The following is a 26,899-nucleotide window of genomic DNA, read 5'->3' on the forward strand; positions in this document are numbered from 1 at the left end:
AAACATTATGAGAGGTAAACAGAATTAGCCAGCAGAGATAAATGTAGCAAGAATGTGCTTAGCATGGACCATACATGCTTCTCACCTGGGCTGGTAATTGGTGTCTCGTCGTGGCTGGTCCATGTCTTAGGACTCTATTTGTGTGTTTTGTCTAGAACACCTGTTGTTACATAGGTTGCAGGGTGTTACCATGCAATTCCTCTGTGATCTGCCCAATGTTCATTTATTTTGTTTATAGGACTTTGCTCTCTCCCACTATAAATGTTTATAGGTTTTGCTGATCATTTTCATTGCCTCCACGGTCTCCACCGCCTTCCTCCTGTAAAGCATTCTTTGGCTGTAGTCTGAAAACTCTGTCTCATGCTGCCTAGAGAATACTCCACTTCATTCTATCCCTCTGCTGAGTCTCCACCCTGCATGTCTGTCTTCCCAGCCTCCATCTGCCTACCTCACTCACTTGATTATTGGTAATACTCCTTGAGGGCTTCTCAGGTGGCACAGTGGTAAAGAATCTGCCTGCAATGCAGGAGATGTGGGTTATCCCCTGGATTGGGAAGATCCCTTGGAGAAGGGAATGGCAACCCACTCCAGTATTCTTGCCTGGAAAATCCCATGGACCGAGGAGCCTGGCAGGCTACAGTCCATGGGTTCACAAAGAGTTGGACATGACTTAGTGACTGAGAAACAACAATGCTCCTTGAACAGCCACCACCCACAGTGAACAGCCTGGGTATTCTCTGAGAAATATTTCTCACTCTCTGCAAAATGTTTACTTCTTCCTCCTTACCCAGAAAGCAACCTGGTTTCCACCAGGAAAGACTGACCTCTTGGAAAAATATCATCCCAATCCTCAAAACAAAATTTTGTATGTGAATTTTTGTTTGCTTGCTTCGTCGTCTAACTTTTAAAGCATCACTTGGCTGTGGCAAATGCAGGCACACTTCAAGTGCTAACAGCAAAGAGTAGAAATACTTCTGTGTGTTTCCTGCCTACTCTTTCCAGGTTCTAAGTGAGGATGACTCTTGAACTTAGGTAAGAGGGTGGAATAAGAGAGAGTTTCATGGAAGACAGGATTTGCAGAGAATACAGAACAGAGTCTAGTGGAAGAGGGTTAAGGAAAACAGAAAGCAACTAGTTTTGGACAAAAAATTAAAAGGAAGCCACACACAGACTCTGGAGGTGTTCAAAGCCGATTAAAGACTGGCCTTTTTCTCTTTAAGGATCAGTTTCCTTTGCAAGGATTTCCCAAACAATCCACCCAGCTGACCTCAGTGCTGTCTCCTCCACATGCAGGTCTCTGGCAAAATCCAAGGAGCAATAAACAAAAACTACAAATAAGTGCCCCGAAAGTAGAGGTTCAACTCCTGAACTATGAACACATCTAGTAAATTACATGACATTACTGAACAGTCATTACTGTCCTTCTGACCTTGATCTTATCAGGCTCATTCATTCCTATAAACGTGCCTATATAAATTAGCACTTCAGCCAACAGTCTCTTGCAGGGGAAAGGTATTTGCTTACCCTGTCTCTCATCCCTCTGTCCCTAGGTCTGTCCTGAGATGTCATTGTCAGGTCCTGGGAAGTACAGGATCTGCTTCATCAGTTCTGCAGTCACGTGAATTCATTTCTTACGTGTGCGTCACACAGGGCAATTCTGTCACTGGCCAGTATTCTCCAATGGCTCGTCTCCCCGCTCCATCACCCCCACACCACCATTCCCCTAGCTGTCTGGAATCTGGGGACAGCTTCGGGAATAGCCCTGCCTCTTAGGAGAGAGAGTGCTTTGCTATGCTCTTCACCCTGAACAAGGAGATCTTTCATTTCCAAAGGGAAGATGTTTTATTTTGCCCCTGAATTAGAATAATGAAACATTTCTTGTAAACCTGGAAATTAAAATGCAGACAATACATGTCCTTCAATTTCCTTTTATTGGTCTTCAGAGGTGAACCAAGGAACAGTTGTAAATATGTATCAGGGTAGCTCCTGGCCTGGAGGTATTGAAACTCCACTGACAGCAAAGCTGAGCCACTGTCTGGCGTCTCCACGGGCCCCCTCCCATGTGTCCCCACCCTCCATCTCCCTTCCATCTCTCTTCCCTGTTTACAGTGACTTTGAGGCTGGTAAGAAGCATTTTGAGGTGACACTTGAGCAGCTGTGTGGTCCAGAATGCATTATCATGTTATGTCTCAATTACAATATTCTTCAGTGGATGGGGAAGGCTGGCACAGCCAGGATCCAACCTTAGAGAGCACTGCCATCTCCTGGAAAACCCTCTATCCTTGGGGCCTGCTGTCCCAGCTCCTCCATTGCCATCAGGAGGGAAACAAAGGCTTAGTCATGGCCTTCTATCTTTAGAACCCAAGATAGGTACACAGAACCATTTTCTCCTGCCCCTTCCACTTGTAACGCTCCAATTCCCTGAAGGACATGTAAAGGTGTGGCATTGTCCTCTTAATTAAAACAAGTAACTAGGTTGGGGAGGCCACTGGTGCTGAGACAGTGATCACTGCTCCCGCCTTCTGCTCCCAAGGCTGGTAGCAGACGCCGCTTCCTGTAAATGAGTGCCTGGCACCAGTACAATCCTGCCTCCGGGATCTTCGGAAGAAGCTGTAACCTTATTTACACCGCTAAGGATGGTGCTGAGGACTTGGGACCGAAGTCACCTGCTCAGGCAGAGCTTGGGAGAGTTCTGTGGCAATTTCTTATTTCCACCTTACAGGTGTGATGGGATAACTAGTGAGATATTTTTCAGAAAGCACTGAGGACATAGAAAAGCCTCTCTGTGTTTCCACTGAAACTCAAGGCACATGAAAGCCAGCACACATGATTGTGTCTTAGAGGTTCAGTGTATCTTCTGAAACATAGCTTTATTGATTAGATCTGGCTCGTGGTCAGGCTTGGCCTAGAAGAACAAAATACATTTGGGAAGATATCAGCCTCATTGTTATGAACAAGAATGGGGAAATGGATTTGTCTACCAACAGCTTTGCTTTGAAATAAAAAAGGTTGTCAGCATAAAGACAAATAAAAAAATATTCTCATTAACTGAATTAATTGATTTCAGTTAATTAACTGAATTGTCCAAATTCAACTAGCATCCCTCTGAATCAGTAGTTCTTATCTTTTGGAAGACCCTTTGAAAACTGTGAAAATGTCCGTATCCTTTCCCCAGAAAAATACAGACACATTCTGCTTCGATTTAAAAAATTTCATCACCACCTGGACAAAGCCAGAGTGATCTTAAAAGTGAAGTGAAGTCTCTCAGTCGTGTCCGACTCTTTGCGACCCCATGGACTGTAGCCTACCAGGCTCCTCAGTCCATGGGATTTTTCCAGGCAAGAGTACTGGAGTGGGTTGCCATTTTCTGCTCCAGGGGATCTTCCCGACCCAGGGATAGAACCTGGGTCTCTCACATTGTAGGCAGACGCTTTACCGTCTGAGCTACCAGGGAAGCCCAAGAGTGATCCTGGAGACACTCAATTTAAAATGCCCTTTGTAGCTTGACTTTGCAAACCTAGGTTTAAATAGTGGGTTTCCTGATTATTTGGGGGAGAGATGGAGGCCCGAGAAATATTTACAAATGAGCTGACCCCTAGACTGGCACCTACAAGGAATGGCCAGGTATTCCCTTCTCTTTCACTCCCTGGACTCATATTGAAAGTAGGTTTAAATGCTCATCTTTTGAAAATTCTGGGCTTGTGAAAGTACACATCTGAAAAGCTCTGATAACGCCTTGTTTTCAGCCTGGCTCCAGGAAAACAAAGCTGAATCAAGGTTTCTGCCACGGCACCTATTTAGACAAGCCCTGTGTCTCTGCGCCTGGAGAGAAACCCTAATGAAAGTGATTTGGGAAAGCAGCTTTCCACTTGGCTGGAGGATGGGACACCACCTCTTCTGACACGGTCATGTCTGTAATCCTGCAATCCTTCCAGGGGACTGTTGTGTATGAAACAAAGGGCAAATTTCATGGCACCAAGGTGAGGTGAATTATCAGAACTCCATTGAAATTGCAGTAAAATATGGACACACAGGATTTATTCCCGGGATCCAGGCTTCTAACCCAAGAAGTGTCCTTGACTTCTTGTTTTTATCTTTATCATCAGTTTCTGCAGAGAAGCCTTCTCTTTCCTTTCCTGATTTGTTAGCAGATGCTGTGTGGTTACAAGGGTAGTTTCTGGTTTGAGTTTCCAAAGAAGTTTCACCCTCCAGTTTCTCTCCTGCCTGGGCCACTTCAGCAGGTCACTGGGAACTCACTTTCATTTCTGTATTTCACTATTTAAAACTCATCTCTCTCCACTTAACAGATGGAAAAGTGAAGCACACATAGATAAGGATAATGAACATAAACTCCTGGCACTTAATAATGATAATAACAGATAAGTACCAATTGGTTCTTGTGTATCAGGCAGCTTATTTAGCACTTCGTATGCTTTTTCTTATTTACTCTCCCCAACAACCCTATAAAAGACACAATTATGAGCCCTTCTTTTCAAATTATATAAAAGAAAGTTCAGACATTGAGAGAAGATTCAGTTAACTGTTATGCAATAATGCTGTATGACAAACAGCTACAAATTCTCCACGTCAGACAGCAGTAAGCACCTAGTTAGACTGTATCTCTGGGTTTACAGGAGGTTGGATTTACACTAAGCTGGATTCAGCTGGGGCAATTCTATTACTTGTGTTTTTCATCCTTTTTAGATCAATGTGCTGGCTGAGGCATGGTCTTCTCATAGGGATGGTGGAGATGAAAACAGTAAAGTGGAAACATATGAGGCCACTGAAATCTTAGGCTCAGAACTAATACAGGGACACCTTTACCTACACAAAATTAGCCAACACACATCACATGGGTGAGCCTAAAGTCCAGAAATGAAAAGGACACTCTGCCCAAGATGGAACTATGGCAAAGTGGATGTAGAAAATGGTGAAGATACCCTGAGAAAACCATAATTCAAAAAGTTACAGATACCCCAATAGTCATTGCAGCACTGTTTACAATGGCCAGGACATGGAAGCAATCTAAATGTCCATCGATAGATCAATGGATAAAGAAGATGTGGTACATAATTACAATGGAATATTACTCTGCCATAAACAGGGATAAAAGTGGGTCATTTATAGTGATGTGGATGAACCTATAGTCTGTCATACACAGTGAAGTAAGAAAGAAAAACAAATATCATATATTAATATATATATGCAGAATCTAGGAAAATTGTACTAATGAAACTGGTTGCAGAACAGGAATAGAGACACAGACATAGAGAATGGACATCTGGACACAGAGATGGGGAGGGGAGGGTGGGATGAATGGGGAGAGTAGCACTGACATATATACATTACCACTTGTAAAATAGACAGCCAGTGGGAAGCTCTACACCACAGGGAGTTCAGCTCGGTGCTTTGTGATGACCTAGACAGGAGGAGACGGAGAAGGCAATGGCAACCCACTCCAGTGTTCTTGCCTGGAAAATCCCATGGACAGAGGGGCCTGGTGGGCTGCCGTCTATGGGGTCGCACAGAGTCGGACACGACTGAAGCGACTTAGCAGCAGCAGCAGCAGACAGGAGGAGAAGGGAACGACAGAGGAGGAGATGGCTGGATGGCATCACAGACTCAATGGACATGAGTTTGAGTAAACTGCGGGAGCTGGTGATGGACAGGGAGGCTTGGCGTGCTGCAGTCCATGGGGTCGCAAAGAGTCGGACCCGACTGAGTGACTGAACTGACTGACTGAACTGAATTGAGAGGGGTGGGATGAGAGGCGTGGGAGGGAGGCTCATGAGGGGAGGGGATATATGTGTACATATAGCTGATTCACTTTATTGTACAGTAGACACTAATGCAACATTGTAAAGCAATTATGTTCCAACTAAAGAAAGAAAAAGGTGAAGAACTGGAAACAAAACTAGCTAAGCGACAGGGTTGGAATTTGAACCAAGGCAGCCTGGCTATAAAACCTAAGTTCATAACTACTGTGTTATATCAGAAAGGCCACTATTGCTTTCTTAAAAACACAGCTTGTCCCTCACAGACTAGTGGGATTAATGTAGACAAACAAATGAGAATAGGAGTGGAAGGCTATTAATAAGGAGAAAAAGTGGAAGAAGAAGAAATAGGACAGAGAGGGAGGTTGTAACTATGGTGTTAAATCACAATTACCAATATTTACCAGTTACTGACTACTTGCTTACGTTTTATATCATCATTTCAGAGTAAACAGACTCCTGAGCATGTATACTGACATGTGTCAAATGTTTTGAGACTCAGAGTCACTTTTCAGTAATTTGGGAGATGTATCCCATTGTGGTAGCAACATTCATTTGGACAGGTCAGGGACACCGTACTCTTTTGGAAAGGGTGCTGGGTCAGAAATATGAGGATCCAAGCTCGCAAGGAGCAGCAAGAGAGCAATACCAACATCAGGAAATCAGCTGAAGACAAATCGGAGGGACAATGCCTTAGAATGACCTTTGAGAACCAGCAGGATCAGACATGACTGAGCGACTTAGCAACAGCAGCAGCAGGATTGGGATAAAATAAAGGTGATGAATAAAGGTAGATGACTGAGCACAGATGAAACCTTTGCCTATCAGGGAAAGACAATCTAGTTTCTCTATATTTGTACCTCAACTCAGAGCTAGATTTCTGGTTGTTGCTGTTGTGGTTGAGTCTCTCAGTTGGGTCCAACTCTTCGACCCCATAGATGGCAGCACACCAAGCTTGCTTCCCTGCCTTTCAGAATCTCCCAGAGTTTGCTCAAACTCATATCCATTGAGTCGATGATGCTATCCAACCATCTCATTCTCATTATTCACAGACTGCTGGTGGCAACTGCAAATAATCTGACAAGGGAGAGCAATCTATGTCAAGGCCAGGTATCCAAATTCCTGGTCATCTTCAAGGAGGCCCATTCAGTCCGTATTTGGAATTTAATTGAAACTGTTGGAAAATAGAAGCACTTTTCCTCCAGTGTTGCAGAGAGGGTAAAATGTAGGCCTGGAGCTGTGGGTGGTCACTGGCGTCTATGTGGAAAGAACCTGCTTCAGTCAAACCAACAGAAAAAAATGCTGATGCAAAAGTAAAAAATGAAAAATTACTAATTCTGATAACACTTGGAATTGCCAGATCCTTTTTTTCCTGAACTCCCTCTATACATTTCTATGATCCAAACCAGTAAATCCCCTTTTATTGGTTTAAAGCCAGACCGTTTGGGGTTCCAGTCCCTTGTATCTGAAAAAAATCTCCCTAAGACACCTGTGGTTCCTTGGAAGAAGGCATGCCCCTCAGTCCTAGGGTTTAAGAACTCCATTCCTGCAAGGGCCGGATCCTGAGGATTTCCTCCTGTGACCGGGGAGAGCAGCCAACATCAGATGCTTGGCTTTTTATTTTAAGAAGCAAACATCCAGAGACAACCAGGTGTTTCTTCATTCTTCTCCCTGACTCTGAGAGAGGGTTTGTGCAGGCTTGTCCCCGCCCCACCACTCTCCTCCTAGCCCCTGACTCCCAACCATACTCCTCCTCCCCATCCCACCCTGCCTCATTCTGCTTCATAAAAGACTGAGAATACTTCCATTACAAAAGCATAACTGAATGGAAAATCCATGGCTATTCATAAGCTCTCAAATGAAAGAATGTGTCTTGCATAGAACACATATCATTGAAGCAATCAGACCCTTTCCAAGTATTGCTCCAGCTTTAAGGCAAGTAGGGGAAACCTCCCCGGGCCACTTTAGATACTGTCATGGAGCCTGAGGTCATGGCTCATCTACTCTTAGCTCTGTGCACATGGCCCATGTGAGATGTTTGCTTGTTTTTCTGTATTTTGAGCTAGACTCTAAGATCCTTGAGGGAAGAAACTTCTTCTTTTCATGCTTTATCCCCTTTTACTTAAGAAAATAAATCAAGGTAACCCTTGATTACCCAGTGGCATCTATATCCCAATGATGAGCCAAGTGCTCTTGATTAGGGTTCTGCAAAGTATGTTTCCTAGAGCAGTAGCAGCAGCATCACCTGGGAACTTGTTAGAAATGCAAGTTCTCAGGCCCTGCTTGCTGAATCAGAAACTGAGCTGAGCCCAGCAAGCCATGATTAACAACTCTTCCAGATGATTCCACTGCCCTAGCTGATTGCTATTCAGTGTGTCATGGTCCAAAGACCAATAGTAGCAGCCTCATCTGGGAGCTTGTTAAACATGCAAAATTTCATGCTCTACCACAGACATGTTGCTGTGCCTGAGAATCTGTGTTTGAACATGCTTCCCAGGAAATCTGTAGCTTCAGTCGCATCCAACTCTTTGTGATCCAATGGACTGTAGCCTGCCAGGCTCCTCCGTCCATGGGATTCTCTAGGTGAGAATAGTGGAGTGGCTTGCCATACCCTCCTCCAGGGGATCTGACCAACACCGGGATTGAACCCACATCTCTTATGTCTTCAGCATTGGCAGGCGGCTTCTTTACAACTAGCACTTACCTGGGAAACCCCATACTCTAAAGCAGTGTTTCCTATATTTTTAAGAACATCACTTTATTTAAGGAAAACTCAAGTTCTGATGCCCGAGAATTGGAATTTTTAACAAGCTGCCAGGTGAGACTGATGCTGCTGGTCCACAGACCACACTTCAAGTAGTAAGTGCCTAGAGAGAAAAAGGCAAGTTCTTCAAGACTCAGGGAAATTGGGGGCAGGGAGAGCAGAGAAACATCTCCAGACGTACTCACTAACCGTCCTCCTCCCAAGATCAGGCAGAGCAAATCTGTTTTTATCTGATTTTAATATCACACTTTAAGGAAATTTTTGATTTCAAATAATAATTCTGCTGCAAAACAAATCTTCTAGGCAACTGCATTACAGAAAGTAGTCAGCCTTTAAAGTGATAGACGTGCAAACCTAATTCTAAATTAAATGTCATAGGGCAAATTAGTATACGTGCAGGAAGAAGCTGGTGGATTGAAATGAAGCTTGCTTGTTCCTGGAGACTTGGTTTAAAGTTGCAAAGCAAACCTTAAGTTTTAACTGATACTTCAGTGAGATAATTTTGCATTTCCTATTTCCTGTCTGAAACGAAATGGCTCATCATATTTTCATACTGCTTCCTTTTGGGCTCCAGGGTTCTGTAAGTCTGTATTCAGCATTGGTCTGTTATACCTTTCTTGGTAGAGATGAGGTAAAGATGAATTAAGACAAAGTCTTATGATCTTCTAATATCACTATTTTTCTGTTTGGCCATGCCCAACAATTCAACCCTCCTTTTTCCACACCCCCATAATCAAAAAGACCCCACACTGAATCTTTCTGAACAATATCTCTGATGTCTGTTTCCATTTTTATGGCCACCAACTCAACTGAAGTCTTACTCAATTATGTATGTGCACCATACACTATTTTCTTAACTGTTTGCCTAATATGTCTCTCCTCCAACTGTCTCATTCTAATCCATCCTTTGAGACTGATCTTCATGTTAGGAAAAACACACTGACTGAAACCGCCCACCCTGGCCAGGCACCATGGTAACCATTTGCATGAGTTATTTTACTGAAAGGAGGTCCTAGTAAGGAACATGAAACTAACAAGCCACCCACAAGCGTAAGAATCTGGGAAAGGTCAAAAGGAGACGCCATATTTCCTACCATCTCCTAGAATCCTTCTCTCTGGCAACCGTTTTGGCTGAACAGTGTGTATGTCCCATCAGTAAGGACCCTGAGTTAGAGTGATTGGCCAAAGACAACCTGGAAACTAATCCCATCACCATAAAACCTGAGACTGTGAGCCACTTGGCAGAGCAGTTCTCCCGTGTTCCTTTACCTTACTGCTCTCCACCTGGGCTGCTGCTGCTGCTAAGTTGCTTCAGTCGTGTCCAACTCTGTGTGACCCCATAGACGGCAGCCCACCAGGCTCCCCCGTCCCTGGGATTCTCCAGGCAAGTACACTGGAGTGGGTTGCCATTTCCTTCTCCAATGCATGAAAGTGAAAAGTGAAAGTGAAGTTGCTCAGTTGTATCCGACTCTTCGTGACCCCATGGACTGCAGCCTACCAGGCTGCTCCGTGCATGGGACTTGCCAGGCAAGAGTACTGAAGTGGGGTGCCATCGCCTTCTCCACTCCACCTGGGCACCTTCCCAAAAAAGTCTCTTGCTTTGTCAGCTCATGTATCTCATTGGACAATTCATTTCTGAGTGTTAGACAAGAGCCCACTCTCAGGCCCTGGAAGGGGTTCTGCTTCCTGTAACATTTACACAACGTGTGTTTAATTACCCTCTTTGTGCAAAAATATGGGGACTACCTGAAGTCTATAGGGATAATGGCTAAACTATCCAGTGCTCAGGGCCTTCAACAAACTGATTCCAGCTTGACTTTCCACCTCACTCTCTCAGGATCTTCCACCTAATCAACCAGATTTTGCTGGTGGCAGGGGGAGGGGTGTGAGGGGGTGGGATTCAGCCCTGTGAACACACATTCTTCTTTGCCTCCTCTGTGTTTCTGTGGTTGCTTTTGTACCATTTATGTAAAGAGGGAGGGAGACTTTTTTTTTTAATTGGCACCATTTTTAGAGCTGACTTGCACAAGTGTATTTTTTTTTTTTAAAGAACAAATTCTCAGAAAAAAAACATAAGAGCTCCAGAGGAAAGGAACATGCAGGTAGGAAAGGAGTTAATACATTCACCATTTAAGCTCTTTAGAGCTTTGTTTTTTATTAGTATTATTTTAAATGAATGACTCCTTGGAAAGAAATAAAATTCTTTTTTCAGGGGAGCTAAGAAAAGACTATGCAGTCTTGATTATGGCATAGTGGAAAACTGTTATGAGTGGCTATTATTTTCACATAAAGTCTTATCATAATACCAGATATTTCAAAATTTACAAGTCCATAAAGGCTAATCTTTTTTTTACTGTGCCTTCAATAGAGACCAGACTGGAAATGCATATGTTTTCCTGAAGTGAAAGTCTTTTCTGGAACAAAATTCCTCATCTTCCAGAATGGTTACATCTTCAAAATAGGAAATATTTCTGTCCATATGATGTTGTAATCCCCAGGCATATTCTGAATATTAAATATAGTAATACTTTAAAAAATGTATCTCTAGGTTTTTAAAATTAAAGTATAGTTGATTAACATTCGTTTTCATTTCAGGTATATAACACAGTGATTCAGTTATATATATTTAATTTATTATATATATAACACATATGGAATATACATGGGGCTTCCCAGGTGGTGCTAGAGGTAAAGAACCCATCTGATGCAAAAGACCTGGGTTTAATCCCTGGGTTGAGAAGCTCCCCTGGAGGAGGGCATGGTAATCCACTCCAGTATTCTTGCCTGAAGGATCCCATGGACAGAGAAGTGTGGCAGGCTGCAGTCCATAAGGTCACAGAGTTGGACACGACTGAAGCGACTTAGCACATAGGCACACATATAATATACATAATACATATATATATATTATAGATGTATATGCTTTTATTAAAAGCCATTTTAGGAAATTAATAAAGTATTATGTTTTGGTAATAATTCCCAAGGAGATTGTCTTATGTTGAGTTCCCTAGAGGTAGATCCAGAAGTGAGGATTCATGTACAAATGACTTGTTTAGGAGGTACCACCAAGAGGAAGTGACACAGGACAAGGAAAGGTGGAAGCCAAGCATGACTGTAATCTCAGAGAAAGGCTTTGGAGGGTCACATCAACCATATCCCACAGGAACCCTGGGAGGCGAGTGATGCTTTGAAGTTTTTCCCAACCCACTGCCAGGGGCTGGGTTTCATATTATTGGAACCACGAGTTTCTATCCAGGCAGAAGCTGGGAGTTTCTGGTGGTGGGTAGAACTCACAAATGCATTTAAGCTCTCTGTCAGTTCAGTTCAGTTGCTCAGTCGTGTCCAACTCTTTGCGACCCCATGAATCGCAGCACTCCAGGCCTCCCTGTCCATCACCAACTCCCAGAGTTCACTCAGACTCACATCCATCGAGTCAGTGATGCCATCCAGCCATCTCATCCTCTGTCGTCCCCTTCTCCTCCTGCCCCCAATCCCTCCCAGCATCAGAGTCTTTTCCAATGAGTCAACTCTTCTCATAAGGTGGCCAAAGTACTGGAGTTTCAGCTTTAGCATCATTCCTTCCAAAGAAATCCCAGGGCTGATCTCCTTTAGAATGGACTGGTTGGATCTCCTTGCAGTCCAAGGGACTCTCAAGAGCCTTCTCCAACACCACAGTTCAAAAGCATCAATTCTTCAGCGCTCAGCCTTCTCTCACATCCATACATGACCACAGGAAAAACCATAGCCTTGACTAGACGAATCTTTGTTGGCAAAGTAATGTCACTGCTTTTTAATATGCTGTCTAGGTTGGTCATAACTTTCCTTCCAAGGAGTAAGTGTCTTTTAATTTCATGGCTCAAATCACCATCTGCAGTGATTTTGGAGCCCCCCAAAAAATAAAGTCTGACACTGTTTCCACTGTTTCCCCATCTATTTCCCATGAAGTGATGGGACTGGATGCCATGATCTTCGTTTTCTGAATGTTGAGCTTTAAGCCAACTATTTCACTCTCCACTTTCACTTTCATCAAGAGGCTTTTGAGTTCCTCTTCACTTTCTGCCATAAGGGTGGTGTCATCTGCATATCTGAGGTTATTGATATTCCTCCTGGCAATCTTGATTCCAGCTTGTGCTTCTTCCAGCCCAGCGTTTCTCATGATGTATTCTGCATATAAGTTAAATAAGGAGGGTGACAATATATAGCCTTGACCTACTCCTTTTCCTATTTGGAACCAGTCTGTTGTTCCATGTCCAGTTCTAACTGTTGCTTCCTGACCTGCATACAGATTTCTTAAGAGGCAGGTCCGGTGGTCTGGTATTCCCATCTCTTTCAGAATTTTCCACAGTTTATTATGATCCACACAGTCAAAGGCTTTGGCATAGTCAATAAAGCAGGTATAGATGTTTTTCTGGAACTCTCTTGCTTTTTCCATGCAGCTCCCTGTAGCTGCAGGCAAATCACAGGCAGTAGCCCAAAAGCAGACATTGGATAAAGAGTCACAGAGACACATCAAGGACAGAGAGAGATGCAGGAGAAGGGACCTGACAGGATCTGGAGGATGCTCTGGCCGGGGCCACTAGACAGTACTTTTAACATGGTAGAACCAGGAAGTCCCTATCCCAAGAAATTATTTCATCAATCAAGAATGATTAAGAACAGTGTGACCACATGAAGGATGCAGATGTGTTTTCTTGGACCTGTGTGGCCTTATAAAAATAAAGACATCTGGGAACTGCCCTGGTGTTCCAGTGGCTAAGACTTTGCACTCCCAATGCAGGGTTCTGGGGTTCAATTCCTGGTCAGGGAACTAGGTCCCATATGTTGCAACAAAGAGTTCGCACGCCCAAGAAAAAGACCCCTGCATGCTGTAATGAAGATCAAAGATTCTTCATGCCTCAATTAAGACCTGGAGCAGCCAAATAAATAAATAAATGTAAAAAAAAGTTTTTTTTTTTTAAATTAAAGCAAGGACATTTGATAGAAAAAAAAAAGAAAAAAAGAACAATGTGACCATAGATATGCTACTTACATTCTCTTCATCTCAGGCTCTTCATGAAATTTAATAAAAGTGCCCAACTCAGGATTCTTGTGAGTATTATGCAAAGGAATACACACAAAGGATTCTAATCACTACCTATAGTATCAAATTAATAATTTAATTTTTAAAACTCCTTTGTATTTAATATTGTAATTTTATATTCTTGGGCAGTGGGCCTCTCTTAGTGACATAATAGTATTATACTAGATTCAAATTATATGCAGAAGATAAGAATAATACCAGGCAATATGAAGAATGTATTTTCAGTAACATATCAGAAGATTGCTAAACTGTATAAGAAAAGGAAGGGAAACACAGCTTGGCTATACCTAATGTAAGCAAAAATATAACTCATTTTGACACTGAGGTAGAAAAAAGAGCTAGAAGCTTGAATACCATCTGAGTTTATCATTTTGCATTATTTTAAACTCTAAATTCACCTATGGGTCAAGAAGATCTCAATCCTTTGTAGGAATTGTTATGAGAAAAAAAGCATCAAACAAGTGTAATGGAAAGAAAGAGACAGTAAACAAAAAAGCAAAATATTTAAACAAGAGTAAGGTGTGTGTGCGCACACTCAGTCCTGTGACAGTAAACAAAAAAGCAAAATATTTAAACAAGAGTAAGGTGTGTGTGCGCACACTCAGTCCTGTCTAACTCTTTGTGACCCCATGGACTGTAACCTGCCAGTTTCTCCGGTCCATGGAATTTTCTGGGCAATAATACTGGAGTAGATTATCATTTCCTTCTCCAGGGGATCTTTCCAACCCAGGGATCTAATCCATGTCTCCTGCATCTTCTGCACTGGTAGGCAGATTCTTTACCACTGTGCCACCCAGGAAGCCCTGGAAGCAAAGGAAACAAATGTAAATATGCTGATGTTCATGCTGTTTCCTATGCTGCATGTGATAACTTCCTGTCTCTGACTCAGGGGGTTCATGTTTTCTCACAATCATGAAGCAGCAACAAGCTAACTTTCGAGCTTTAGAATGTGTCTTGTGTGTTCAGTCACATCAGTCGTGTCCAACTCCTTGTGACCCTGTTGCAGCAAGGGGGACCCCTTCCAGGGCCTGAAACTAGGCTCTTATCTAACGCTTGGAAATGAATTGTCTGAGGAGACACATGTGCTGACAAAGCAAGAGATTTTATTGGGAAAGGGCACCCAGGTGGAGAGCAGTAGGGTAAGGGAACCCAGAACAGCTCTGCCACATGGCTTGCAGTCTCGAGTTTTATGGTGATAAGATTAATTGTCTTTAGCCAATTATTTTGACTCAGAGTCCTTCCTGGTGGTGCAAGCCTTGTTCAGCCAAGATGGATGCCAGAGAGAAGGATTCTGGGAGGTGGTCGGAATGTGGTATCTCCTTTTGACCTTTCTGGAACTCTTCTGGTTGGTGGTGGCTTATTAGTTCCGTGTTCCTTAGCAGGACCTCCTGTCGTAAAATAACTCATGCAAATAGTTACTATGGTGCCTGGCAGGGTGGGCGGTTTCCGTCAGTGTGCTTCCCCTAAATACAAACCCTAAGGATTGTAGTCCGCCAAGCTTCTGTCTGGGATTCTCCAGGCAAGAATACTGGAGTGAGTTGCCTTGCCTTCCTCCAGGAGATCTTCCTGACCCAGGGATTGAACCCATGTCTTTCCTGCATCTCCTGCATTGCAGGTGGATTCTTTACCCACTGAGCCACCTGGGAAGCCCTAGCTTTAAAGTAGGGTAAAATAAAATTTCAGACCCAGCAAAGTCTCAGTACAGGCTGCTGCTGTTGCTGCTGCTGCTAAATTGCTTCAGTTGTGTCTGACTCTGTGCAACCCCATAGATGGCAGCCCACCAGGCTCCTCTGTCCCTGGGATTCTCCAGGCAAGAATACTAGAGTGGGTTGCCATTTCCTTCTCCAATGCACTCATGCATGCATGCTAATTCGCTTCAGTTGTGTCCTACTCTGTGTGACCCTATGGACAGCAGCCCACCAGGCTCCTCCGTCCACAGGATTCTCTAGGCAAGAATATTGGAGTGGGTTGCTATTGCCTTCTCCAGTACAGGATACTTTCAAAATTGCATTAGTTGCATCAACTGTGAAGTTTTTCCAAACTACTACCATTTAAGACCAGAAAGCTGAAAACATCCTTGAGAAAGATCAGTGTGGTCATTCATCACTGTTCTAGTCTTGCTTTTAGTATCCTTTCATACAGAGTAAAACACTTTCAGAAGAAGTGAAAAACATGTCATGGCCCTCGGTCTCCCATACCCTCAGAGAGATGTGAAGCCCCTGAGAAAGCTACAATTGTATCTGAAACTTTTGGAAAGATCCCTGTGGGAGGTTTCAGGCAAGCTGATGGCTTGCATTTCCATCCATTCCCTACCAGCTTTATTTGGCCATGGACTCAATCTTTAGACATGAATTGAGCTTTGTAGCTCCTAAAGTACTCAGAGGTCCAACTTGTTAACAGACAGCCTTAGAAACTAAAACACGGGCTGAATGAAAGCTAATAAACTGAGTCTCAAGCCTCAGCGCCTCAGCTCTTTTCTAGGATATGGCATTGGTGACCATACTAGTTTTCTTCCTTCACAAGCTGACCATTGATGAAACCCAACCATTTGCTCCCTGACAATGCCACAATTGTGAAGCTGGCATTTTTATGTAAATAGCTGTTCTCTGATTCATTAAGCCCCTCTGCCCCTGACATTTTCCTTTCTGACCCTTATCAGCCACACACTGGCAAAACACAAAAAAATAAGAAGGACAAAGAAAGGCAATAAAAGGGTTACAACCAAGAAGTATATTGTGACTGTGATCAACAAGGAAATTCAGAAATGGGTGACTGAACACCCAAGGATGCCTTGTCACTCAGTCACAGCGACAACATTTGTTCAAAGCCTGACAAGTGCTTAGCATCATTTCAAGGTGTCACATAGAGATACATAGGAAATGACAGTCATAGGTGCTACCTGAAGAGCATGTAAAGTGTCACAGACAAGATGGCACCATTAAACGGCTGTGTACCTGGAAACATAAAATCTGGCCCTTACTTACCTCTCTACTTACTTTTAATTTCTTTCCTAGCCCCTGTTACAAGCTGCTATGGTTAGTTTATATATTTGTGTTCTTGATTATAATGGCTCTCCAGAAAGGAGATTTGCCTGGTAAGCAATACTGTCCATTCCAGTCAATCTCACCCATTGGAACAGAAATTCTATGAGAACAGGGACCATGTCTGCTTTATTCACCATTGTAAACCCAGAGCCTAGCAAAATGTACCTCGTAGATTCTCAAAAAAAAATTTTTAATAAGTAAAATATTAAGTAAATAAGTAAAACAAGCAACAGCTATAGAGAAATTATATAACTTTATCTTCTGACTGCTGCTACTAACACAGTTACACAAAATTAAGAGTAAACTTGGGTCAAAGGCACAAGCAACATTTTCAAAGAATTTAGATGGGAAAAAATTTTCCAGACCCTAAGGCAGCTGCCTTGAAACTGACCACAGATCAGTTTCTGTGAGCACAGGCAAGATCAGAACTTCCTAGATGACCTATAGCTGTGTGAGCCACTGAATTGTAGAGTGGTAGCTGGTTGGAGAAGGCAGTGGCTACCCACTCCAGTACTCTTGCCTGGAAAATCCCATGGACGAAGGAGCCTGGTGGGCTGCAGTCCATGGGATCGCTAAGAGTCAGACAGGACTGAGCGACTTCACTCTCACTTTTCACTTTCCTGCATTGGAGAAGGAAATGGCAACCCACTCCAGTGTTCTTGCCTGGAGAATCCCAGGGACGGGGGAGCCTCGTGGGCTGATGTCTATGGGGTCACACAGAGTCGGACACAACCGAAGTGACTTAGCAGTAGCAGCAGCTGGTGAAGAATCTGCCTGCAATGCAGGAGACCTGGGTTTGATCCCTGGGTTGGGAAGATCCCCTGGAGAAGGGAAAGGCTGCCCACTCCAGTATTCTGGCCTGGAGAATTCCATGGACTGTATAGTCCATGGGGTTGCAAAGGGTTGGACCCAACTGAGTGACTTTCACTTGTAGCATTACTGTACCAATAACTAATATTATACTCTTTTAGAATTAATAAAAATTAACTACAGCAGAACAAACATGAAAATACAAAGATGATTCACCTTTATTGAAAGTATTTCTAGTTAAATTATTTGATTTCTCCATAGTTGCAAAAGCACCTGTTGGGCAGCCATGTCCATGTCACTGGGGCCGAGCAGGTCTGGGTAGGATGCACTTAGAGAAGAGACATGAAGGACATCAGCAAGCTCAGCACCAGAGCAGTAGATTTGGCCTTTCTGGCACTGTTTGTGTACCAGTACTTCTCATATACATCATCTAGGACTGAAAGCACAGCCTCCATGGTTTCCTCACAAGTGGCCTGAATCTGAGTTTCTGGCAGGACAAATCCATAGGTACCATTGTCCCTCAGTTCAAATGTGTATGAAAAGGGGATCCCAATGTCCCGAGCCCAGTCTCTTGAGGATCCTGATGTAGCATCTACAAATAAAACATGGAGGCAGAGTTAGAAGTTACCCTTGGAAAAGATAGATTTCTATAGGGACATTTAAGGGACTAAAGGTTCAGCCTAGCAAAATCAACTCTTTCATATTAGGATCTATGGACAGCTGCCTTCTTCCTCTCTTCGATATTTTCGGCTTTTGTCTCCACTTACCATTCCCACGATACCTGGCATTATGCCTGGCACCTAACAGAGGTTTGGTTAAAATTTCTCAGCTGAATCAAAGAAAAGACAATCTGATATTAGACAGTAAGAGTCAACTGACATATCAAGGACAGAAACAAAATGACCTATAGGAAAAATACTCGGAGAATACCATCTTGTTGGTTCTTCAGTGCTTGGAGGGGGTGGTAGCTGGGGATTGGGAAAGCAATGCACTGTTCTTTCAAGTAAATTGTTTTTTTAAAAAAAACTCCAAGCCCCACCTCTTTTGCTTTCTTAACCTGATAGTCCTCTGGGAACTAAATCAACTGATCAAGGATCACTGGAAACGGTCTTTCCTGTTAACTCCTGTACCTTCTCATGGCTAGCTCTTTATAACTGAAGCCAGAGGGAGTACTGATCTGAGCCAGTGTATTTTTTACTTTTAGTTAGCTTGCACCTTATCCCTAGAGAACACAATTCTGGATTTGTACAGCCTGCCTTTTATCCTTGATCATTTTGATTTGTACAACTTCCTGTTGATCCATGGAACACTTTTATCCTGTCCACCACACCCCACTCCAAAGTCCACTGATTTCTTTTGTGCCTTAGATACTATTGAAGAAGTTAAAAAAAAAAAGATACTTACATAAAATATCTGCACTCGATCCAACTCTATAATTGGTTCCATGCTTTGCTTTCAATGCATTTGCTGCCTTCTGTCCAACTTGGATCTGTAGGTGGGAAATGCAGAGACAGATATCTGGTGTTAAAAATAAATCTAACAATCCAGAGTGTTTGCTATTTTGTCCAAATCCATCCTCTGAGTTCCAGACTATCTTTCTAACTTCCCACTGAACACCTATACCTGGGTCATCTGCTGATACTTCAGACTCAACATACTCAAATCCAGTTTCATCATTTCCTCCACTAATAAGGCTGTTTTGATTTTCATCATTCTGTCTTATTACGTGCCCCATATGTAAATTCCGACAATCATCTTTGACTCTTCTTTCAAATAATGACCAAGTTGCACTTCTAACATCATCACTCTATTTCAGTTTTATTAACTCTGAAATGGACTGTTGTCATCTTCTAATAAGTTTTCCTTCCTCTTACCAATCCTTAACCCCAGCTGATCTTCCTGACTTCAGGGTGAGCTTTTGTAGAGCAGGACTGTGATCATGGTCCTGCTGAAAACCCTCACTGACTCTTGGTTTCCCACTGCGTTAGGGTACACTGCTCAGTGTAGTATTTAAGATTCTCTACAATAAGGACCTAACCCACCTTTCCAGCATCATATTTTCTTGATCCTACCCTAGATTATAGTCAAACTCCAGTTCTCCCACAGTTCCCCAGATGTGCCCCATGTTCTTCAGCCTCTCTGCCTTTTCTCAAGATATGCCCTCTACCTGGGATGTCTCATTTCTTTGTTGAAATTCTGCACCACCTCAAAACCTTCTCAAATGCTAAGTTCTCTTGAGCACCGTGACTAGATTATATCTCCTCGCTTTTTTTTTTTCTTACATAGCCCTTTCTTCATACTCCTCTTATTGCTTCCCTCTTATTTTTCTTTAAAGGTATTTGATATTTATCTTTCACTCATAGATTTTCAGAACAGGAAATGACACCCTTCTCTGTACCTATCACCATGTCACCTGACTGCATTGGAAACCCTTCAGAACTAGATGATGTCTAAGGTCTCAGCCTTGCTCTCTGAAGACCCTTTCCTGAGATCAGAAACACTAACTGAAGTCTAACTGTATTGGCTATGTTTATTGACCATGCAATAAATCTCCTTTCATACCCTATGGACAGTCTAAGTATTCCCCACCCTAGATTCCCTAGTGCTATATTCTAGCCACCTGATGACTTACACCATTACTTCCCCTTGGGTTCTACACAAGACACCATGAAAATCCCCTTAGCCACCACCTGCCTGGATCCACCATTCCTTCACCCCTTAGGGCAGCCAGACTACACTTTCAGGAGCATCAGTTCCCGACTTCTTCCCTTGATCAGTGACAGATCTTATTTTAGATTCTGTTTTTGTTTTTTTTTGTTTTTGTTTTTCCTGCTCCTGTACTGCCCCACTGAATCATAATGTGTGACAGTGTGGTCTTTGGGTAGAGTGGATTTAGGCACAGTGACATTCAAAACGAAAAGCAGGAGAGGTAATAAGTGGTGGGAGGGTTCCATGCAACAGTGGTAGGACTTAGAACTTTAAATTGAACATATTTGCAAGCTTTTTGCCTCCTCTCCACTCACTACTGAGTTTTACATTCTCTCTCTCTTCCTGAAAGATTATACATCTGCCCTAGTTCCTGGTTCCTAGTTCCTGTTCCTGTGTCCAGAACTGAAATGATGGGTAGGAAGGGTTAAATAAGTGCAAGGAATAAATCTGGTTTTAATCACTTACACTGGAAAGAAGTTGTTTTTGTTGTTCAATCGCTAAATCATATGTGACTCTTTGTGACCCGCCAGGCTCCTCTGTCCATGGGATTTCCCAGGCAAGAATACTGGAGTGGATTGCCATTTCCTTCTCCAGGGGATCTCCCTGACCCAGGGATTGGACACTTGTCTCCTTCATTGGGCAGGCAGGTTCTTTACCACTGAGCCACCAGAGAAGCCTCTGGAAAGGGGTACAAGAGCTGTCTGCAGAAAGAAGAGGAAATTATAAGAAGGAGAAGAGAGTCAGGGAGGGGATTTCTGGAGAGAAAAAATCCATTAAGGAAATCAGAAAGAAGAGTAGAGAGAAAGGAAGGATTCAGAATAGTTGCCGTGTGTGAGTGAAATTAAAACACGCACCCTGGAGAAAGAGTTGCTAAAATTTAGCAGCTCACTCCTTTTTGTAGTTCTTTGGGAGTCTCTAGTAGAGATGTAAATTGCTTTTAATTATTCTTAATTCCCATGTGTATCTGTGTTTCTTTGAATGAAACTCTGCTAACTTGTCCATGTGGGGTCTTAACCGTTATTTGGTTTGCATGAAGCAGCTCCAGGCTATATTTTCTATTCAGATAGGTTCTTGCACTCATTTTTTATTTCTTGAAACTCACTCCAGATCAAGATTCTTTCTTCTCATGGCCAAACTTAATTTTATATAGTTCCCTCTCCTTAAATCCTGCCTATTGGGTGGGAAAGAGTCTTTCCAGTTTCCTTTTCTTTATTGACAAAAGAACTTGTGATTTCTGTCTCCTTTCAACACTATACTGCAAGGCCATAGAGAGCCAATTTCTCTGCTATCCTTCTTCTCAGCCTTAAGGTTCCTTCTAGTCAAAATAATAAAAAATCTCTTTGCTAGTAGTGTGTAATTTACATTGTTAAAGACCTCATGCATGCTTAATAACTTCTTTCCTGGGCCCAGAAAGTTTCCTATACGCATATATTCACGGGCAAGTACTCAACAAGATTGATTAAGGCCCTGGCATCTGTGTGGGAGGATAGAGCTTGGAATGGGATACAGGGGTTGATGTGGAAAGAGTTCAAATGGAAAGAATGTCAGCATTTGAAACATTAGACTTCTTATAGCTATTCTAATTTCCAGAGAAGTTTCGAATGAGGCTATATATAGTTCTATTTCCCCTACTTAGTGATTGCCAAGTTGTCTATCACGCAGTATAATATTTATCATGATTTATACAAATTTTTCATTTTGTAAATACATAGAGATTAATTACTAGTCTCTGGTGGTTGTAAATATACCAGAAATGGAAAACTCCTGAAACAGTTGGTGTGATTCTGTCTTTGTGTGCTCTATCAAAGCTTACCACTGAGAACCTAAAAACACTGCTAACTAGCTTCAATGAGTTTGACACATGGTGGTAACATTTTCAGTCTTTTTATGGAGAAGTCTTAGTGATGAATGTTATGCTAACTTTTCAACACCTGATACTGTAAGAGACACAGAATTGAAGCAATCTTTGTCAATTCAGTTTTCCAATCTCTACATAGAGTATTAAGAATTGCCAGTAATTCTCATCTTAGAGTTCCACTTTCCATTAGTGGTAAAGTCAGTACTCATTCTGTGGTCAGAGGGTTCTAAGGAGACAGCCCTCAGTAGCCCAAGACCCTGTGACCTTTGAATGCAAACCTTGCAACATGGCGATGTAGTATCTGTTTTCCTGGACTAAAAAAGGGAATGAAATTACCTAGAAAAATACTGGGATATATGAGCCTCTTTTTTTTTTTTTTTGCTGGTAGAAGACCTGTCCCATCAAAGATCTATAATGGCCTGTCTGTGGTGGTTCATTTGTATTTGTCATAGAATCCTTTAAGCAGAAATCAAACACCCATGGCGAGATGGTTGGATAGTATCATTGACTCAATGGACATGAGTTTGAGCAAACTCTGGGAGATAGTGAAGGACGGGGAAGCCTGGCGTCATCCATGGGGTCACAAAGAGTCAGAAACAACTGAGCGACTGAACAACAACAACAATGGCAAATATCACAGGAACTGGGAGATAAGGAGGGGTCTGGGCTTCTTGACTGAAATCCCTGTTTCAGTACATTACTGAAGAAATAGAATTTCTGGGGTACAGAAATGAGGAGAATATAGGACACAGTGGCCCAGGCATCAAAGTCAATGACAGCTTCCAGAAGTTGCAGACCCTTCTTACGTGGAGAGGAGAGGCAGTGTCCTGTGGCCTGATAAATGTGACGCTTGGAATCTGAAGACGTGAGCTCCAACCCAGACTCCACCATTTACCGTCTACAGGGATTTTAGATATACTATTAACTCAAGGTCTTAACTTCTGCATCTCCAAAGTGAGCTTACTATATTGTCATGAGGATCAGATAAGGGTCATAAAATCTCCTTGTAATTTTTAAAGTTCTAGGTAAATGTTATTTCTACCTTGTACAAAATAATCAGGTAGTACAAATGCCCAAAAACAACTGTGGAAAGACAGTTGGGTACTATTGGATATTTTTGACTCCTGGAGGAAGTATTCCCCTCAGCAAAGATCTATAGTGGTTTTTCTTTTAGTGCCCAGACATGTGTTTTATAAGTGATGTTCCAGGGGGAGAGAAACAAGAGGAAATGACAGAGTCAATAGGCCACCCGCCTTCTGTGATCTTAAGAACAGAGCAAGCCAGGCCCCCGTCCAGCCCAGCATTTGTTGATAATGAGAAACTTGTTTAAAAAATATTTTTAAAGGGTATACAGAAACTAACAAGTGTTGGTGAGAATGTGGAGAAATTGGAACTCTTATTCACTATTGGAGGGAATGGAAAATGGTGTACTTGCTCTGGAAATGATGATTCCTCAAAAAGTTGAAGACAGAATTACAACACGATTCAGCAATTCTACTTCTGGATGTGCCATATGCTCAGTCATGTCTGACTCTTTGCGACCCCATGGATTGTAGCCTGCCAGGCTCCTCTGTCCATGGAGTTTTCCAGGCAAGAATACTAGAGCAGGTTGCCATTTTCTCCTCCAGGGGATCTTCCTGATCCAGGGATCGAAAATGTATCTCCTGTGTCTCCTGCATTGCGGGCAGATTCTGAATGGAAAGCAGGGTCTCAAGGAGATATTTGTACACTTGTGTTCAGAGCTGCATTATTTGCAATAGGTAAAAGATGGAAACAATTCAATTGCCCATTGATTGATGAATGGGTAAAGAAAATGTGGTACATACATACAATGGAATATTATTTAGCCTAGAAAAAAGAACTTCTGATACATGGTACAACATGCATGAAGCTTGAAGATATTATGCTAAGTGAAATAATCCAGTTACCAAAAGGACAGGTGCTGTAAGATTCCACTTATATGAGCTACCTAGAGTAGTCAAACTCAGGAGGCAGAGAGTAGAAGGGTGGGTGCCAGAGACAAGGTGGGTGGGTCCGGAGTTGTTTGACAGGTAGAGATATTTGATGATGCAAGGTGAAAGTTTTGAAGATTGGTTGCACAATAATGTGAATATATGTAACTACTGACCTGTCCACCTAAAAATGGTTAAGATAGTAAATTTTATATCGATTCTATCACAACTAAAAGTTGAAAAAATAAATTTTAGGAAAAGATAACAAATACTACAACAATTCTAAATTGACCCTTTCTTTGACTTATGTCTATTGTTCTCAGGTTCACAAAAGGGCAAGAGCCCAGTACTTTCCAGCAATTCTGCCCATCAGGGCTTGGGTAAACAGAGCTTCAGAAAAGGACCCCAGATAAGACAAAGCAGAATTTCCCTGCCCCGGTTTGAATTCCACTGGCACTTCCCCTTACAAATATTCCTAGGCAAAAACTAGAGGCAGAGTTCAGAGGGAAATAAAGCATTGTGTTGAGCAGAGAAGAGAGCAGATATTATTTAGCCATGTTATTTTAGATATGCCATATTCCACTAACAGCTGGCAAGTTCTTTAAAGCACGGTTCAGAAGCTATAATTGCTGAACTGAGCTTCAAGAGAATTTACAGAAATGAAAGCACATTCCTACAGATTATTAACATAATCATCTCATTTATATTATACACGAATACCTAAGATGTCTCCCAACTTGACACTTTTCGAAACAGGTAGTTAATTAACGTAGGTAAAGCAGCATTTAACCTGAAGTCTTCCCAGCAGGCGTCTGGCAAGGTGAGAAAAGCGGGAGAAAGAAAATAAGGAAAAGCAGAGGGAACAAAAGCAGGGCTGGAGCCAAAATCCTATTAAAGGAAACGAGGGGGTAAAGAAGGCAGAGTCCTACTGAGGCCTCTCAGGGCTCCGGCACTGTGTATGGGCTTACCAATTCCTCATGGTTATTTGATTTATTTTTGGTGTAGCCATAAGGCACGAGAATGAGCTGTCCATAAGAGTGCATGGTCAGGAAGCAGGCAATGTTCTCCTTCTTGCTCTCGATAAAGCTGGAAACAGCTTTCGTCTCTGGTTCAGACATGGGTCCCATTCCACAAAATGTTAAACTTTCACAGTTGTGAGATGCACCGATACCTGAAATATACAGGAAACCCCAAGGAAGGCATCATGGTCTCCGTTTAGCACCAACCTGGGTGGGGGTTGAGATCGGGGGGTGGGTTGCGAGGATTCACTCTTACTCAGGGCATCTGTGGGTGGAATCAAGGCTTGCCTTTGCTTGTCTAAGTTTGTCCTGGTTAAATGTCATTTAAGGAGGAGCACAGAAAGGCAGGAGGGCTGATGTTCAGATTTAGAAGCAAACTCCCTGCTTATGTGGCTGGGAAAGGAAGATGCAAAAAGGAAAAGCATTTTCAGCAATCTTTCACTTAAATTTTTGGGGAACCCTGAAACGAATGCTTGGGAACCAGTTCTTGGGTTCCAGGGTCAGCCTCTGTCATAGTCTTATTGTCCTAAGTGTCTCTCTTGCTGTTTTACTGGCATGAGTCTCTCTAGAGCTATTTTGCAAGGATAGAAAAACAGCTATTTTCAGTCAGTTGTCTTCACCAGTAATAATAAGGACCATCAACAGAGTACCTTTTCCATGCTGGGCACTGTGCTCAGCCCCTCCTGTGAGACATCTGAGAAATGGGATATTTCCTGCCATATCAGTAAACAAGGATATCATCAGATCAGATCAGTCTCTCAGTCGTGTCCAACTCTTTGCGACCCCATGAATCGCAGCACGCCAGGCCTCCCTGTCCATCACCAACTCCCGGAGTTCACTCAGACTCACGTCCGTCGAGTCAGTGATGCCATCCAGCCATCCTCTGTCGTCCCCTTCTCCTCTTGCCCCCAATCCCTCCCAGCATCAGAGTCTTTTCCAGTGAGTCAACTCTTCGCATGAGGTGGCCAAAGTACTGGAGTTTCAGCTTTAGCATCATTCCTTCCAAAGAAATCCCAGGGCCGACCTCATAGTCATCACCAATTGCAGCCCTTCAGTGTGAGCTGAGCCCTGGGGGAACTCGGGAAGGAGAAGAATACTTGCCATCTAGCAGCCATCAAAATGCAGCCACTCTCTGCAGTGAGCCCCAAGGAAGTTCAGGAGGTGAAAAACAGACAATACTGGCCCCAGATAGCTGAGGTGCATATCAAAGGAATGGTTTCAGTCCAGACTCTTGCATCTTCCCATACACAGAAAGGGTTAAATTCCTTATCTTGGTATATCTGTCTTCTTTCATTAACAATAATATTTTGACCTTCAGACCACCTGCTCTTTATTGCGAAACTCTACATAAACCTGGCTTTCCCCCTCACCTGCTCAGAGTAGCTCTCTCAAGGTCACTTCATACACTGTCTCCCAAGCTTGAAGTCCTAAAAATTCTCTCCGAATAAAACATAATCCTCAACTTTTAGGTTGTGAATATTTTTCAAGTTGATACATCTCATTGAATCCCCACGACAACCTCCTGATAAGATGGTATTATGTTGAGCCACATTTTTTAAAAAAAGAGAAAACTGAAGCCGAGAGAGCAATTTTTCCAAGATCACACACACAGCCACCGAATCTGAACCTTTGTCATTTGGTTTTTAACCAGACTGCTCTTATCCATCCTTATTTCTATTTGCTTCCAATCTATTGAGTCTGTTCAGATTCAGAAACATGAAAATGCCTTGATGAGAAGAAAATGTTTGTTTTGTTCTGCCCTCATGTTGTAAAAAATATCTGCAAGGATAATTCTCTGACTTTTCTTTATACCAATTCCTAAAGAGATCCTTGATGAAAGTGAAAAGGGAGAGTGAAGAAGCTGGCTTAAAATTCCACATTAAAAACTA

At 42.6% G+C, this 26,899-nt stretch overlaps 1 protein-coding gene across 1 annotated transcript in view; it reads right to left on the reverse strand.

Annotated features, from left to right (window-relative positions):
• Positions 1-17,702: 17,702 nt before the first annotated feature.
• CPO (carboxypeptidase O) overlaps positions 17,703-26,899 on the reverse strand; it is a 63,670-nt gene continuing 54,473 nt past the window's right edge. The window contains exons 7-9 of the mRNA XM_086323656.1: positions 24,960-25,162; positions 18,877-18,961; positions 17,703-18,064 (exon numbers count right to left, since the gene is read on the reverse strand). Coding sequence (XP_086179782.1) covers positions 17,802-18,064; positions 18,877-18,961; positions 24,960-25,162 — 551 coding nt within the window. The 3' untranslated portion in view covers positions 17,703-17,801. The remainder of the gene's footprint in view (positions 18,065-18,876; positions 18,962-24,959; positions 25,163-26,899) is intronic.

Source organism: Bos grunniens, chromosome 2, assembly GCF_055505025.1.
Source record: "Bos grunniens cultivar Pamir isolate PY7600 chromosome 2, Bosgru_T2T1.0, whole genome shotgun sequence".
NCBI classification, from domain to species: Eukaryota; Metazoa; Chordata; class Mammalia; order Artiodactyla; family Bovidae; genus Bos; species Bos grunniens.